The sequence below is a fragment of the Mangifera indica genome, chromosome 3, assembly GCF_011075055.1.
Source record: "Mangifera indica cultivar Alphonso chromosome 3, CATAS_Mindica_2.1, whole genome shotgun sequence".
NCBI classification, from domain to species: domain Eukaryota; kingdom Viridiplantae; phylum Streptophyta; class Magnoliopsida; order Sapindales; family Anacardiaceae; genus Mangifera; species Mangifera indica.
In genome coordinates this window covers 4,370,084-4,386,079 of record NC_058139.1, presented here as the reverse complement: position 1 = coordinate 4,386,079, position 15,996 = coordinate 4,370,084, and the positions used below count along the sequence as shown (strand labels likewise).

The 15,996-nt window shown below is 34.1% G+C and overlaps 3 protein-coding genes across 5 annotated transcripts; 1 reads left to right on the top strand and 2 right to left on the bottom strand.

The window, feature by feature from the left end:
- Positions 1–1,989: 1,989 nt before the first annotated feature.
- LOC123210004 (ethylene-responsive transcription factor 2) lies at positions 1,990–3,154 on the top strand. Its single transcript, XM_044628151.1, has one exon. It carries the CDS (start codon positions 2,098–2,100, stop codon positions 2,926–2,928), a length of 831 nt encoding a protein of 276 aa, XP_044484086.1. The 5' UTR covers positions 1,990–2,097; the 3' UTR covers positions 2,929–3,154.
- Positions 3,155–3,228: 74 nt separating this feature from the next.
- Positions 3,229–11,132, bottom strand: LOC123210005 (ubiquitin carboxyl-terminal hydrolase 3). 3 transcript variants are annotated; one of them, XM_044628153.1, is made up of 10 exons: positions 10,965–11,132; positions 10,436–10,567; positions 10,269–10,307; positions 10,017–10,122; positions 9,079–9,137; positions 8,890–8,964; positions 7,128–7,176; positions 6,902–6,978; positions 6,327–6,426; positions 3,229–3,398 (listed from the first exon to the last, which is right to left on the bottom strand). In XM_044628153.1, the coding sequence occupies exons 1-9, from the start codon at positions 11,037–11,039 to the stop codon at positions 6,328–6,330; spliced, it is 711 nt and encodes a 236-aa protein (XP_044484088.1). In that variant the 5' UTR covers positions 11,040–11,132; the 3' UTR covers positions 3,229–3,398; position 6,327. The 3 variants fall into 3 exon arrangements, with proteins under 3 accessions (XP_044484088.1, XP_044484089.1, XP_044484087.1); XM_044628154.1 differs by lacking the exon at positions 3,229–3,398 and adding an exon at positions 3,898–4,292; XM_044628152.1 differs by lacking the exon at positions 3,229–3,398 and adding an exon at positions 3,898–4,195.
- A 2,068-nt stretch (positions 11,133–13,200) lies between these two features.
- Positions 13,201–15,996, bottom strand: LOC123210136 (probable enoyl-CoA hydratase 2, mitochondrial). The gene is made up of 8 exons (XM_044628360.1): positions 15,685–15,996; positions 15,435–15,604; positions 14,978–15,052; positions 14,675–14,765; positions 14,534–14,585; positions 14,148–14,251; positions 13,994–14,070; positions 13,201–13,563 (listed from the first exon to the last, which is right to left on the bottom strand). Exons 1-8 carry the CDS (start codon positions 15,899–15,901, stop codon positions 13,387–13,389), a joined length of 963 nt encoding a protein of 320 aa, XP_044484295.1. The 5' UTR covers positions 15,902–15,996; the 3' UTR covers positions 13,201–13,386.

The following is a 15,996-nucleotide window of genomic DNA, read 5'->3' as shown; positions in this document are numbered from 1 at the left end:
AGAGAAATTATAAGTTTTTAAACATAAAAAAAATATGATAAAATTTTATTTATTAAATTTTGTAATAAATAATAATTTTATTTATAATTCTATCTAAAATTTTTAATAAAAATTATTTTATAAATAAATATTTAAAATTTTAAAATATAAAAAATTTTTACCATATCCCGAACGAGAATAAGCCGATTTTAAGTTGAGGGACGCAGTAATCAAAGGCCAATGGAGATTAGAGGTAAAAAAAGAGTGAATGTCCAAAGGTAAATAATAAAGTGAAGAAGCCGACAAGCAGCATTTGCAAAATTGATACAAGTGGACATTGACTTCCCTTGTTATTATATATTTTTTTAAATCAATATGTCTACAAACATTGAATTTGTGCAAACCGACGGTCCCTGTCCCTTTCCTCCATCTCCATCTTAACCTTAATCTTCATCCGTTTTTTAATCGGTCAAATTCCTATCTCCCACCCAACCTTTGACGAAATCACAGTGTCACCTGTTCTTTAATCCATCCATGAATTCTGTTTGATTTCTTAAAAATAATTTTTTATCCTTCTATTGAAATTATAAAATTATCAATAATACCTAATATAAATATTAAATTAAAAAATTTATTTGTTTAGATCTCTAAAAAATATAAAATCAAATCCTGAAATGTTTAATTTTGTTTCGTTTTTATAAAGTGTAACTTTTTTATTGACTACTAAGAGACAATATTCAAATTTTAAAAATTTTAAAAACACATTAAACTTTTTTTAAAATTTAAAAAAATCTAAAAACTTTATTGCACCTCTAATATTTTAAAAAGTTACAGGTCATCCTGAATATACGTAGAATATAAAATTTTATGTAAAATGATTTTTTACATTTTAACTAAACAAAATTCATTAATAAAAGTAGATGATTAGTAAGAATTAGCTTGTCATTTTGACAAGCCTTTGGTGGGAGATAGTCTTTTGGCTATCTATTTTTAATCTTTCTTATTATTTATTAGATTGCTTGAAAAGACCAAAAATATTATTATTTTCATGTATATAATATAATCAAAAGAGTAAAATCACATTTTCCACCAAAGTTTAGCCTAAAACACTTTCCATCATAAATGATATAAAATCACTTTTTTTACTGAAAATCAAACTCTATTTGAAAAAACAATCATATAAGACAAAATAAATAATAATTTTACCATTTATAAATTAAAAAAATAATTTTCTTATACATCAAATCCCAATGTTTTTAATATGACAATTTAACCTTAAAAAATGTTTTAAACTTATATCAATCTCTAACTTATTTTTGGAGACGCAAACACCAACATTGCTTCTTTACCATTGTCATAATCTCATTGTTGCCAATTACCGACTTTAGACTATCACTTTTTTCATTGATTTCAAGTTGTTGCCAAATCAATTGACTAAAAATTGTCATCAATGAAAACTTTTAGTCAACGAATCAATTGGTCGATTGAATTGAAATTGACAAAATCAACTGAAAGGAAGAAGAGGATATACATGAAAAAAATGAGAAATAAGTGAATTTTAATATAATGTGGATATTTATAGGATTTTTGTTTGTTAATTTTAGGTTATATAATAATTTTAAAAATAAATAATAAAATAAGAAATGAGTAATTTCACTTTTTACTACTTTATAAGTTTTTTTTAATTTGTACGTATTATTTATTTTGTGATATGTAGAGGTACAAAAGTGTTCGTATGCCAAACCTTGGGTAGGACAATGAAATTAAGTATAAACAAAAAGATAAAATTTCTGATGAACTACATCATCAAAATATACGTCAGGGTGAATTGGGACTGTATGATAAGCTCGTCACCCTTGTTCAATAATCTACAAACAAGTTGACAAGTGGGCATTAAAAAACAGAAAACCACGTGATAAAAATCCCCATCGGAGTTGGAAGTTTCAAAGAAACCCATTCCCATTTGCAATTATATTAATATTATTTCCCAAAATTTTCCACGTTCATGCACCTGTCTTTTCTATATATTTCCCTCTTCTCCTCACGACCAAAAAATTCGACGCCCACTACAATCAAATTCCTCCTCTTCTTTCCTCTCTTTATCCAATTCATCCAATTATGATGCACGGGCAAAGCATTGTTCAATCTGATTTTGCAATTTTAGAGTCAGTTCGCCGTCATTTACTCGGTGAATCGGACCCTGGACTCACTGTTTCAACTGCTACTTGTAATTCTACTGCCACTGCTCCTCCTCCTACCGCCACTTCTTATTGCCGGAGTTCCAGTTTCAGCCGCTTGTACCCTTGTTTAACTGACACTTGGGGGGCTCTTCCTTTGAAGGAAAATGATTCTGAGGATATGCTTGTCTACAATTTCTTGCAGGATGCTCTCACTCAAGGTTGGGTTCCAGTCCAACAGGAGGTTACCGACAGCTTTCAGCTTAATTTCCCGGTGAAGGAGGAGCCTTTCGTGGCTGTTGACCAGCCAATTAGCGCTCTTCCTGCTGCTCTGCCTGAGGCCCCGGCCACTCCAGCGGTGGCTGCTCCTTCGAAGGGAAAACATTACAGGGGAGTTAGACAGAGACCGTGGGGAAAGTTCGCTGCTGAAATTCGGGACCCGGCAAAAAATGGAGCCCGGGTTTGGTTGGGAACTTTTGAGACGGCTGAAGACGCCGCTTTGGCTTATGACCGAGCCGCTTATAGGATGAGGGGTTCAAGAGCTTTGTTGAATTTTCCTTTGAGGATTAATTCTGGCGAACCAGAGCCGGTTAGAATCACTTCGAAGCGATCATCGCCAGAGCCGACTTCTTCAGCGGAAAGTAAGTCACCAAAGAGGAGGAGAAAAGTTGGAAGCAACAGCCCAGCCGCAGCTCAAGCCGGGTTGGAAACGGGGAGTGCAGTGGCACAAGTGGCATCGTGTACACGTGTGGAAGAATCATTGGTTTTATAATTCTGAGGTGGAAGATATCTGAAGTGACTCAATAATTGATAGTTTCCGCCTTTCCGGAGCTGTATGTATGAGCACGAGCACGAGGGCATATTCATTTATTGGGTGACCACTTTAATTAGGGAAAAGAATATAAATAAGAAAAAATCGGACGGTGCTGATGGATTGTGAATACAAAGACTTGTTTCTGTCTTTTGGGTAATTGGATAAAAACACATATTGTTTTTAATTATAAGCAAGCAAGAACAGCCAACATCTCAACTTTATGAATTAATACAGTAACCATTTAGGATAAGATAGAGGTAATAAAATATTACCTTAGATATAATGTATTCTTATATTATATTATAAGCATCAATTCAGTAACATAAATATAACCAACCAACCATAGCTTACAATATTTAAGAAAATGGATTAATTTTAGACACCCTGAATTAATGGCGAGACCACGACAGAGAAGGCTGCACGTGCGCCTACAAATACAATCAGATTGTTAACATATATGGTCCAAACCTACAACAGTAATAGCTTTTCTATAACAAAAGATCTTTGAAATTGAATGTTTGACTTGACTGCATGAGGATTTTGATTATTCATCATCTGGATTCAAAAATATGCTTCAACTAATAATTCATTCACATTACTGTCTGACAATTATAAAGTTTTAATTACATTTTTCTGACTTTTCTTGTTAGTTGATCAGTAGGATTACCGATTGATGCATGAACATATGCTCAAGTTCAAACATCATTCAAACCTGGATAACCCTCAAAGCCAAAAAGGGTGACCCATATTCACACTTATTGAATTGAAGCAGCGCATTCATCCAAAAGACATTATGGAGACAGGAAACCCTTATTCAGACTTTAGTAACCCTTTTCAAAAGTCCCATTAATGTTTTGAGTGAGACACTTTTCTTACTAGGAACACCAGAAGGGAACACAAGAAAAATCACAAGGAACAACAAAGCAATACAGAAAAATTACCAAGGATTTGTGAAATTTCGACATACAATACCGTTATATTGCAATTCTATAATCATGATTGACTACTTTAACAACAATTTCGCATAAAGTTTGAACAAATTTTGGCTGCAATGGTAGCTTGGATTTATTCAATCCGGATGGAATCAAAGCAAGAAATAGTTTGAACAACTGCTCGGTATATTAAGACACCAATGAAATAGACAAATAACCTCAAAAGAACATCAACCAACTCATAGATGGAATTATCTTTGGTTCTTGAAAACTAGTATCTTTGCGACCATCTCCTGCAGTTGGACAAGTAATGAGATTTTAATGCCAACCAGAAAGACATGGCAAAACTCTAATCCATAATCAGCCTGATTGTTCATCCCCCTATTCATTCTCAAATTTTTACCAAAGTGAATGAGATTAAAAAAACTTCTAAATAAGCAATGTAAATAAGGTGAATGGATGTTACATTAATTTTCAGTTCAACTAGAATATCCAGTGCAGTGCATAACGTATGAACTGAAATAACTCTTTGATTGGCCTAGATCTTTCCTCATAGTCCATTTCACCATCAAATTGACCAATCTTTAGCAGCAAGTATAAATTACTTCTCTATATATGCAAATAATACAAAAAAAACACAGTGAAAGAAGCAGGGAACTAATTATTAAAAACTGGGCAGAGACATATGAGAGATGAAAAAAAAACTGTCCAAAATTCATAAATATAAGGTGTATTTTTTAAGTTTATCACCAAAACAATTTCATTCCAAGCCATTTATGTAGTTTTTGAAATGGATTACCTTAACACATTTGGAAAACATGAAGTATAGAATCATGGATAAGCAAGTTTCTGACTCTCTAAGATACCCTTATTCAGCATTGTTACTCAGAAACTGAAATAGCTGAGAAGTTACAGTTGGCTCTGCTGAAACTGGAATTCGCATCAGTGTGAGAAAAACATGTAGAATTGCCTATTTGACTGTTTCTAGACTTAGGTATATGTCATTGGACTCGGCTAATACCTTTCAAACCTCCATGTAAATATAAAATTTTAAATAGCGTAGTTTATCAAAGAGTTCTTTAGATTGCTTTCTCTTCTTCCATGCTTTGCTATACATATACAGTTGGAGGGTGGAAACAACGAAGAAACATTGTTCAGTTTCAGAAAGGAACCTTCTACAGGTTCTTTTAATCAAGATCCTACTATTGGACCATCCCAATGAATGCAATCTTGCCTAGTTAGTAGTTACAAAGTAAAGAATCAGAATTTGCTAGTACTTTGATGACAAAACCAATTTGAGATCAACTGAAAACCACCTTGCACATTGAGGTTTCTGTGAAACCTTTCAAAAAATATACTTCCTCAACCTCAAGTAGGTTTTTTTTTGGCTACAACTTAGTCAAGCCGAATCAAGTATTGTTGGGCTCAGGCTCAGCTCGATTGGTTTATGCAAGGCTCGAGCTCGAAATAGGAACTGCTGACTTGAGTTCAACTTTAAAAATACAATTAAACTTCATAACTTATATTTATTGAATATCCCTCCCCGATATTCAAAGTTCAGCATTAAGTTGTATACGTGAATTTTAAAAGTTGCGAGGGCTAGATGAAATTTTTTATAATAAGATATAAACAAATTGATAGGAGTAAGCATAAAATTTTGGGGGTTAAGTGCAAAATTTTAAACATGAAAGGCTTTATTGGTATCATACACAAGCAGCGAGCTTACAAGCTCACTTGGCTGAAAAAACGAGTTCAAGATTGTCTCGAGTATAATGCTCGGAGCTCTAGCTTGAGCTTAGCTCAACAATAATCAAGTCAAGCCTAACTTGACATGAGCTGAGCTGCGAATAGCTCGGCTCATTTGCAGCCTTAGTTCATAAGAAGCATCTCAAAAATACACCAAAACAGCCTCAAGTCTAACACAACACACAGACAGTCCCAATAAAATATTCAATTCACATTGGGTCAAAACTGACAAACAAATAATTTAACATTTTTTTGAGAAGATCAAATAATTATAGATTCAAATTAGGCATGATACTCGATATCTAACAAATCAGAGATTCAGAATCCATTCTCGACTTTGCAATGCATGAGTTGGAACAATAAGGAAAATCAAATGGACTCAACCAAGTGCATCATAGAATTATAAAAGAAATGATCAGTCTATATCATCAGTTTAACACTAAATTTTTGGTTGAGTCATGATAACAGTGTCCACCTGTAAATCCAACTGACCTAAACCCAGCTATGGTCTACACCCAGGCAAGGAATGAGTTTGTTTACGTCACTGTATGCAAGTGCATAAACTGAAAGGGGGTACCATGGTACAGACAATAATGCCTACTACTTATATCAAAACCAGCTCAAGTTTATGAATATTAACTACTTGTGAGAAACTTAAATCAGCACAAAATTGCCAACCTTAAGATGTATCTCCCTTCTTTTTTGAAAAAGCAATTACATTGAAGTTGAGTGATTGAGGATTTTTCTGGATCATACCCTGTATGACTTTGGCAGCATCCTGTCAAGGGAAAAAAAAATAGAAGTCACATATGAAACCATGCAATGAAGACAAACATGCCAACAAATAAAGCTGCAACTGAGACATGCTCAATTGGCTTGGATTCCAACAAGCCATTAACCCAAGCCAAACAGGCAAGCTATGATAGCAAGTCAAATCTCCTTGATTGAATTTTGTAAAACTGATTAACTTTTGGTACCTCATACCCCAAAATAAATCCAAGTGTGCACTACCACTCCAAGGTTAGCCCCAGTCCCACAAAAAGTTGGTAATAGTTTTAAACTTGATGAACATTATTCTTTTAACAAAATAGAAGCATCTGCCTCAATACCAGTAAACTCTTTTCACCATATGGCACTTATTCCTCGAAGATCCAAAATAGAAAGTATTTCATTATTTTTTCAACTTCTCCGGCTTCTTGGAACTGAAGACACTAGAGTAAAATAGCAAGGTATCATAGTTCCAATTACTATACCTGCAACAGGCTGCTCGGTGAGGAAGCACCATGAGATATTGGTCTTGACTTCCTTCCATCAAGTTCGTAAAGTTCCCCTACATATTGCAAGATAAGAGATTCGTAAGGAGAAAGAAAAACAATAAAAGCACAGAATAAACAGCAGAGTTAATAAAAGTACAACACCATATCCTATATTCTAAGAAAGAGGGAGAAACCATGAAAAAAATATGGAAGAAGTATGTACCATTCACACAACTGAAGCAGATAAAATGAGTATCCACATCGTCAGAGGCCTGTAAATTGGAATAGGTCAAAGAAAAGAGATTTGCAATCCGAACTGTAAAATGAAGATAAACAATCGTGACTTTTAAATGACTATTTATATAAGACACTAAAGAATCTGTTAGGCCACCTATCAGTCAGGAGTACCAAAAGAGGAGTAAGGGTAGGAGTGGTGGACAATTGCTATGTGGTGAAGTGGAGTGTTAAAAAAGGGAGCTAAAAGTTGGCACACATAGAGGATACAAAAGGAAAGATAGAACAGATAGACAGGCAACCATATAAAAGGGGGAGGATAAGAGAAAAAGGAGAACCAAGGAATTAGGAGGAAACTTGGAAAAGGGAGCTCCGGCCTGGAAGGATCTTGCACCTGTTGCCAGAATAAATTCTATTCTTCTGTTACCATTTCGCTACTGTTTTTTCCATTTAATGAACACTAAGAGTTGGGACTAGATTTGTCTAAAAATATAAATCTTTGTTCTGTTGTGTTCTAATGACTTTCCTTTGCTGGACTGTGAATTGATAGGTGAGTGTGCGTTGGACTCGAATACTGTTGGTTTGGGTGAGTTTTTGCAGGTTTTTCTTGTTTTGGCTTGGTAAGAGCAGTGCTTGCCTGGGTGGAGTTTGCAGGTATCTATCAGAATCTAATTAATGAAATCCACAAAGAAATTTTAAAAGAATCCATAGGGAACAAACCTATAAGGACAGTGATTAAATTATATCAAACATCATGTTCCCTACCCTATCCCAAAACAAGCAGATTGTACAAAGTTAGCCCAAAACTCCCTCCTAATTAAAATGTATAAAGAAAAAAGAAACTTGATTAAATTCTTTGAAACTGAAGCTGAAATAAAAGAATAAAATCTAACTCTGACTCATAAAGCTTTTTCCTATCATCTCTCTCTCTCACCAAAATACAATTATTTCTTTCTTACCACATAACCAGACAGACTAATACAACACATCTCCATAGAGATTTAGCTGTTTTCCTTCTCCAACAGCAAAAACATTCATTGTAAGTAAAGAATCACAAGAAACTGGAATAGTCCATGACTTCCTGGATTCTTTACAAACTCTAGCCCAAAAAATTAGAATTCACAGAACAATTAAGGACGAACTAAAAAATCTTGTTAAACCAGCTTCTCTATCATAAGCGTGCTGGAAAAGTCATTTGACCAGTTTCTCTATCAAAATCAATCCTACCTTCATACAACAATGTAGCACTCTGAGCTATGATTCTACAAAGTCCTAAAACTACCTATTATAAGGCTTGCTTCATGGGAATTCCAAAATTTGAATAAGCAACAAGTGGTTGGCTGTCTATTTGACAGTTTGCTGAAATTCAAATCAACACAGATTATTCATCAATTCCCTCAAAAGAGTGAAAATTGCAATTCCATCTCCACAAGCAGTAATCATCAATTTTCAATTCTTGTGGCTAGGTTTATGAGAGTGTCTAATTTAATAGTTAGGCCTAAATTTGGTCAGAGAGGGAATAAACATAATTTACACAACTTCGATAATACTGACAATTCTTACCCCAAAAAAGAAAACAGAAAAGGGACAAGAGCCAAATTAACAAATAATTTTTGATCAAATAGCATAATTGATGAGTTTTTAAAGATCTAATGCCCAGCTGTGAGTTTACCAGACTTGCATAATATCCTTCAAGAAAAAAGTAATCACAGCTTTATTCACTTAACATTACATCACCTATAGATACATACATCTGTTTCGCCAGCAGTAGCTGCAACTGAATGAGCAATTTCCATTTCTTGGTCATTTTCTAGAAACAATGCACGCTACACAAGCATATGAAAATTAAAAAATAAGTCAAAGCAAAAAATGAGGAAACCATATTCCAAAGTCAACAGTCAAGGCCACAGGTGGGAAAGAAGGAAGATTAGAAAGAGAACCTCTTGTGGCCCCAAGCTTGCTGTGGATTTGAAAAACCTATCCAAGAATGATCCATCAACTGAGATAACAAGGAAATACAAAGCAAAGGTTAAGTTAAAAACAAGCATTTGGTTCATAATCAAAACTCCCAGCATTTTGAAGAACCATGAAACAAGCAAAAGCTATATGCTTTTATCAAAACGATCATACTCCCAGCAATACAGCTGCAGCACAATAAAACCCTCTTTTTTTGGCTTGGATATCTATACATGATCCACAAAGTTGCCTAGGCAGAAAATACAAAAGGGCACCTCCAGCTGCAACATCAATTACAAGAACCTAATTGTTTCCCCTCTAATTTACCTATTTTTTATATTAAGTCTAAATGATGACAGACAATATAGTATCAGAAGTTCTTAATTTTTATTTGGTTTTTCTATGTACATCCTTCATTCAATTGGCTAAAGGAAAGTGCTTAATAAAGTGAACGTTATATCCTGGGTTCTTCATATAATGCTCTTTCTTTGACTCTTTTTCTTCGCTGAGTGCTAAAGAAATTTCTGAAAATTTGCTGCAATTATACAATCTTGACTCAATTGTTTGCCTGAATTGGTTGTAGTTGTAAAATGGAAGCCTAATAGCTCCTAAATCACAACATGGCACAGCCTAAGCATAATTCCAAAAACAAAAAGACAACTTCATGAAAGATGGTTTTTTTAATTTCATTTGGAAATTTCAAGAATCCACAAACTTATCTAAATTTATCTACTATGCCACCTGTTAACACATATCATAGCAGAATTATCAGTGATTGCCCAAGTAGTAATGAGTGCAATAACAGTGAATTATTTCTAGCTTTTACATTGTCTCCTCATACAAAATTAATTGCATCTTTAGAAGGACCATGCATCTATTAAGTCATGATTTGGTAATGAAATAAAAAGTAGGCTCTATTTACCAAGTTTGATTTCTGAAGTGATGTTCCCAACTGCATGAAGAAGCCCAACTGTTCCACAAGCATTTCCAACAGTTTGTTTCATAAAATATACATCACTGCTATATTCCTATAATCAGAAATTTTTGAAAAGATCTTAGTAAAATCATACTAAACAAAGCAAAGTATATTGCAATACAACATCACTATAGTTTGAATCCAGAATCCAAAAAAATAAAAAATTATTTAAAATTAAGGAATTATGTTGGCAGTCACCTTTTCGTCAGTTTCCTGCACCAGTCTTTCCTCCTCACTCTTCACAAAGAAATTTGAAGAAAATCAACAAACTAGAATATTCTCATAATTCAATCAAAGACAGAAATTCAGATTAAAAGACAACCATTTATTGTAAATGAACCAAAAAGAAAGATCACTTTGATAACCTGTGCAGTTATGGGATAAAGAAACAACACGGCAAGAACAGGCTGTGGAACCATTGCCAGTAGTTCTTCATCCAAGCCATACACATCGTAGCACTCAGCCGCGTCCTGAGGAAGACCCAGACCCCAAAGGAACTGCACAATTAGAATACAAACAAACAGTTTGTCAGTGACAACTTAACATTCTCAGCCAATACAATCTAGTCATAACTCACGAACATATATAATCATAATTATTTTGACTTTTGTAGAAAAAGTAATAATCAAATTTAAGAGATAGTCATAAGAATTCGTCTTTTCCAAACAAAACTATTATTTAGTAAGCAAGCAACATCTCTGAAACAACCTCCACAAACTAGCACTGAAAATATGAAGACAATCAGTCAGCGACTATAGGAAAATTAGGAACCAATACGATTCGTAAAAATCTCGTAATAAACACGCCGATTAAATCTATGGCCACGAATGAGAGACAGGATTACATAACAACGATAATAACCCAACCAAAAAAAAAAATTGGCTGTATTGAAACCTGGTTCATGACATCGGGATTAGCTTCTAGAGGAAGCCACCTCTTAGCCGCAGGAGACGCACTTACGGTTGTCATTTCGCTTCTAAAAACTTTTGGAATACAATGGTGATCGGAAAACGGTTAGTTCTCTTTAAGCTTCTACTTCGTTTTTGCTTTATACATATTTTTCGACTTTTTTTTGTGGGTTAAAATACTCTACAGTTTATGGCCCATTCAATGGAATAAGAGTATTAAAATCCTTTTCTACCCCTATGTGTATAAATAACATTTTCCCAACCATAAATCAAACTTTGATTTAAAAGAAAAAAAAAACCTTATCATCTAAAGTTAAAATAATAATTTCACTACCCATAAATTTTAGATTAAAAAATAACTCTTTTACAAATTAGATTAAATATTTTAAATATAATAGTTTAACTCAAACTATTTTTCAAATCAGATTCGAAATATTTGAAAACTTACAAATAAATCATTATAGTTTTATAAAAATTATAGTAGTCAATATCTTCTTCACCACCATCATAATCTCATTATTATTTTCACCATCATCGTAATATGAGTTATTGTCAACAATAGCCTTCATTTTATTAACGACTTGAATGAAGGTTATTGTCAACGACAATTTAAGTGAAGGTTGTTGCTAATAATAGTACATATTGCAACAGTAATGAGGGTGGAGGTTGATGGTAGTGAAATTGTGGCAGTGAAAAGGAAAATATAAAAGGGTTATAATGCAATTTTGATTTTTAAAGGTTTTAGATTTTAGGGATATTAATTAAAATAGGCAAAATTTTTTCCGCGTAAATATTTTTAGGCAAACGTACAGTAGTTTTACTTTTATAAGCAAATTTTTTTATAACTCCAACAGTACCCTCTGACTTATTACGTCATTTTCAACCATTCCATGTGTGGAATGTCAAGGGTCGTACAGGGTGTGTAAGTGCATACAGAGTGCTTGAGTGCGTGCGGATATGTACAGAGTATGTGGGTGTGCGTAGAGTGCGCACAGGGTGCGTGGATGCATGCGGAGTGCGTACAGAGTATATGGGTGTGTGAGTGCGTGTGGGGTGCATGAAAAGTGCGTGAGTGCGTGAGTGTGTGCATATATATATATATATATATATATATAAAATTAAATAATAAATAAATATAAATAATAATATAATATATATTTAAAATTTATTATTATTATTTATATATATTATATTAAATATTATAGGCATATTATAATTATATTAAATCATGATGCATATAATTTTACTCTGCACGCACCCTGCGCATTCCGTACGCACTCAAACATTCTTTCTCACGCCTACACACCCTGTATGACATCTACAGGGCCAGGAGGGTATTCTTGAAATTACAAATAAATTTACTTATAAAAGTAAAATGACTGTACGTTTGCCTAAAAAGATTTAAGCGGATAAAATTTTGCCTATCTTAATTAATAACCCTAGATTTTATATATTTGAAGTTATATGATAATTTTTAAAAAAGGTTGTATAGATAAAATAGCAATTTCAGTCTCTATACTTGGTATTGTGTTAAGTTTTTTTTTTTTTAATTAATATAATTTGATTTTGGATAAAAAAATATTATTCATATCATTTTAGGGTGGAAAAGGCTTTTAGATTAAACCCTGGGTGCGAACTAAGTCACTGATTTCGTAATCATCAGGCTGCTGTTAACGGGAGATTTAGTCTTTTTACTTTTATATCTGGGTTTTGTGCTCCCTGATTAAGGCCCACGGAACTCATGGGCCTAAGTTACGAACAATTTCACATTCCACAACTGAAAAGGATTAGAGATTATGAATCACCATTATGCTTATTTTAATTATTATTTTATATGAAATTACAAGTTAAAATTTGTCTATTCTTACCTCAGAATAAAGTGATATGCTCATGTCCCATGATGGATCTCATTTTCAACATCCATGTAAGTTCAGTTGTGCACAATTTGAAATTTGTAGATGCGGAAAGATGATATTTCTTGGCTACCAATGTAATGTTCCTTTCCAACAAATGGGAAATGGTCTCCGTCTATCCCTTTTCTCTCCCCACATTTCCTTCTATATCTGTCCTCAGTAGAAACCTTGGCTTGCATATTTACAAATGCTATGACTAGATGAACCCATGAGCAAGGGTCTGGCACTTCATCTAAACGTACTAGGCCCTTCCGTGATGTGCATATCAGTCACAGAAACTAGGTCACTTCGGCTATATAGAGATTCAAATGAACCAAACAACCATTGCAACATCCAACCACCATTAACTATAGCATGAAATGTTGATATAAGTTACCATTATTGTTACCATTTTACATCTGATGCCTGTCTAACATGCGTGCTGATTTTTGGGCACACATTATTATTAACAAGAGTAATGCCGACATGCCCAATAATTGTTAAAACATTCTCTTTCTATATTCCAGAATAACTAGGTTTCCGCTTCTCAGCAAATGCTGCCAACCCCTCCAACCGATCCTTCGTATCTAAGGTCTCTAGGTAGCACTCTTCTTCCAGTTGCAAAGCTGATGCCCTATCAATCTCAACTCCCTCACTAATAGCCTTTTTTGCCATCCTAATTGCTATCGGACCCTGCAAACAATAGATGTTAACTTAAAAGTTGAAAAATCAGATGTCATTATTTGTCCAAGAAAATAATTCAATTCGATCTACCTTTTCATGTTGAGCATTACTCAGATAGTTTGAAGTTCATCAATAACTCACCATGCTAAAAGAAACGAAGGGATAATCAACAATGCAAAATCACAAGTTGCAAATCATACAAAAACTGGTGTACATAATACAACACACGGTTATGGTCCTTTCTTACCAGTTTGCTTAAATAAAATATTTCATGGCTCTCAAACATGCATAAACTAACTTACAGACACATCGATCATGATACAAAAGATCTCCCAAATGTCCTAACTTTTGGCTGCCAAGAGACTTAGCAGCATTTCATTTAGATTCCACAGCACATATATTTTCCTTTAAGATAATGGTGAAAGACATAGATTAATACCTTCTGATTGATTTCCCGTGCAATTTCAAGCGCCTTCAACTGAGCTTGACCAGCAGGAGCACAGTAATTGACAAGACCTGCACACTAAAGCCTTTGATTGCTATATAATAGATACATATATGTTTGTGTATGCATCTGCTGCAATCTTACTCACCTATAGACATTGCATCTCTGCCACCAACTTTCCGACCAGTAAATATAAGATCCTTTGCTACTGACCTTCCAACCAATCTAGGCAGCCGCTGTGTCCCACCTGCTCTGTTAAAAGCCAGGACTGTATGAGTAATCTATCACTGCCATTACTTTTTGAAAAGGAAAAGTATTCACACGACCCATTTAATACCGTTACAACGCAATTAGAAGCCACTCTTCTGAGCAAAAATACTGATCTACTTTGGCGGAACAAATCATATGTTATTACAATTTGCAAGCAAGTGGACAGAACTGATCTAAATCCTCACCATCAAACAAAATTAAATCAAGTTGTAAACCATGAGATGTCACTTAAACTTTGATTTAAAAACAAAATTTAGTACATACCCAGGAATTATAGCAAGTCCTGTTTCAGGCAAACCCAATACTGCATCTTCTCCTGATTAACCAGAAATTAAAATCCATGAAAAATTCTATTTTATCCTTTTCAGGAAAAAGAAACTTTCTCAATGAATAAATTAGAACTACCACAGACGCGAAGATCACATGCTAGAGCCATTTCAAGTCCCCCACCCAATGCCGCTCCTTCAATGACAGCAATGGTAGGAACAGGAAGTGCCTGTATAAAGTAAAAGCAAGTTATATAAGCACAAAAGTAAGATAAAATTCACCACAAAATGCAATGATATAAGCAAATGTATAAAGAATATTTAACGGCAAAGGAGAATAAGTATCAACTCTCCATAAGTAGTAGGCTTTAACATTTTCTATACACAAATATGTACATGGAAATCTTCTGTAAAAGGGTGACCAAACATCAAGTCTTATTACCTCTAAGTATGAGAAGGTGGATCGCAGAGAGTTGACAAAAAAATGAATCTCAGATGCACTCATTGCCCTGCGTTCCTAACAAACCAATAAAAGGCAGAACCGTTTAGTATCTACTATATAAGTAATGTCCCCAAGGAAAACCACAGTCAACACAACCACATTATGAAGCCACTAACCAAGAAAATAACCAATTATTTCATGATTCTACCAAGAGCCCAAGCTGCTGCTCAACAACGAATGTTGACAGAAGAAAATGATATTCTCAATTTAATCACTATAACTTCAATTTCCAGTACAAATTCATGACCAAACTTTTTTCCTCTGATTTATAGTTTTTTTCTAAAAAAGGAAGTTGATTATGTTCGCTTTGCATCGCATTTAAAATAAAGAAATAAACCCGTGAAATCTCGGTGATTAGAATTGTGATAATACATAAAAAGAGCAATTGATATCTTACCTTCAAATCAGCACCAGCACAGAACACTTTAGGTACCGAACTAGAAATCATTACAACATTAGCAGAAGAATCCTCACTAATAGTTTCAAATGTATGCTTTAGGCCTCTCAATAGGTCCGTTCCAATCGCATTTCTAGCTCCAGGCCTGTTTAAACTAACCTCAATAATTCCTGTTAATCACAACGGTAAGTACTTCAAATTAACAACAAACATTTCTAAGTCTAAGTAAAACAAACACATGAGCAAGCACCAGAATCAGAGTCGGAGAGTCGCTGAAGTTTGACCGATTCAGAGGAAGCGGATTCCAGAATGAGAGTTCTACGGCTCCGGTACTGATGAAGTTGGTTCAAATTTTCTTCTGAAACTAACAAGTTTAGCAATGGATGAGAAGGTTTATACCAATAGGTTTTGGATTTCTTCATGCAGTGCTGAGTCACAGATTTTGTTAGAGTCGTTATGGTGGCCATGTTTGATCAAACAGATTTGAGCAGTGAGACTGTGAGAAAGAGATGGAGTTGGAAAATTTGATCAAAGTGATTTGATATTATCTTAAAGTCCTACA

Excerpts from the sequence above, each read along its gene's own strand:
- LOC123210004 (XM_044628151.1), top strand. The coding sequence starts at position 2,098 with ATGATGCACGGGCAAAGCATTGTTCAATCTGATTTTGCAATTTTAGAG.
- LOC123210005 (XM_044628153.1), bottom strand. The coding sequence starts at position 11,039 with ATGACAACCGTAAGTGCGTCTCCTGCGGCTAAGAGGTGGCTTCCTCTA. Across the intron at positions 10,123-10,268 it reads TGCAGGAAACTGACGAAAAG|GAATATAGCAGTGATGTATA; the intron begins GTGACTGCCAAC and ends TTCTGATTATAG. Across the intron at positions 9,138-10,016 it reads CACTTCAGAAATCAAACTTG|TTGATGGATCATTCTTGGAT; the intron begins GTAAATAGAGCC and ends TTGTTATCTCAG.
- LOC123210136 (XM_044628360.1), bottom strand. The coding sequence starts at position 15,901 with ATGGCCACCATAACGACTCTAACAAAATCTGTGACTCAGCACTGCATG. Across the intron at positions 15,605-15,684 it reads ACTCTCCGACTCTGATTCTG|GAATTATTGAGGTTAGTTTA; the intron begins GTGCTTGCTCAT and ends TGTGATTAACAG. Across the intron at positions 15,053-15,434 it reads GTGCTGGTGCTGATTTGAAG|GAACGCAGGGCAATGAGTGC; the intron begins GTAAGATATCAA and ends TTGGTTTGTTAG.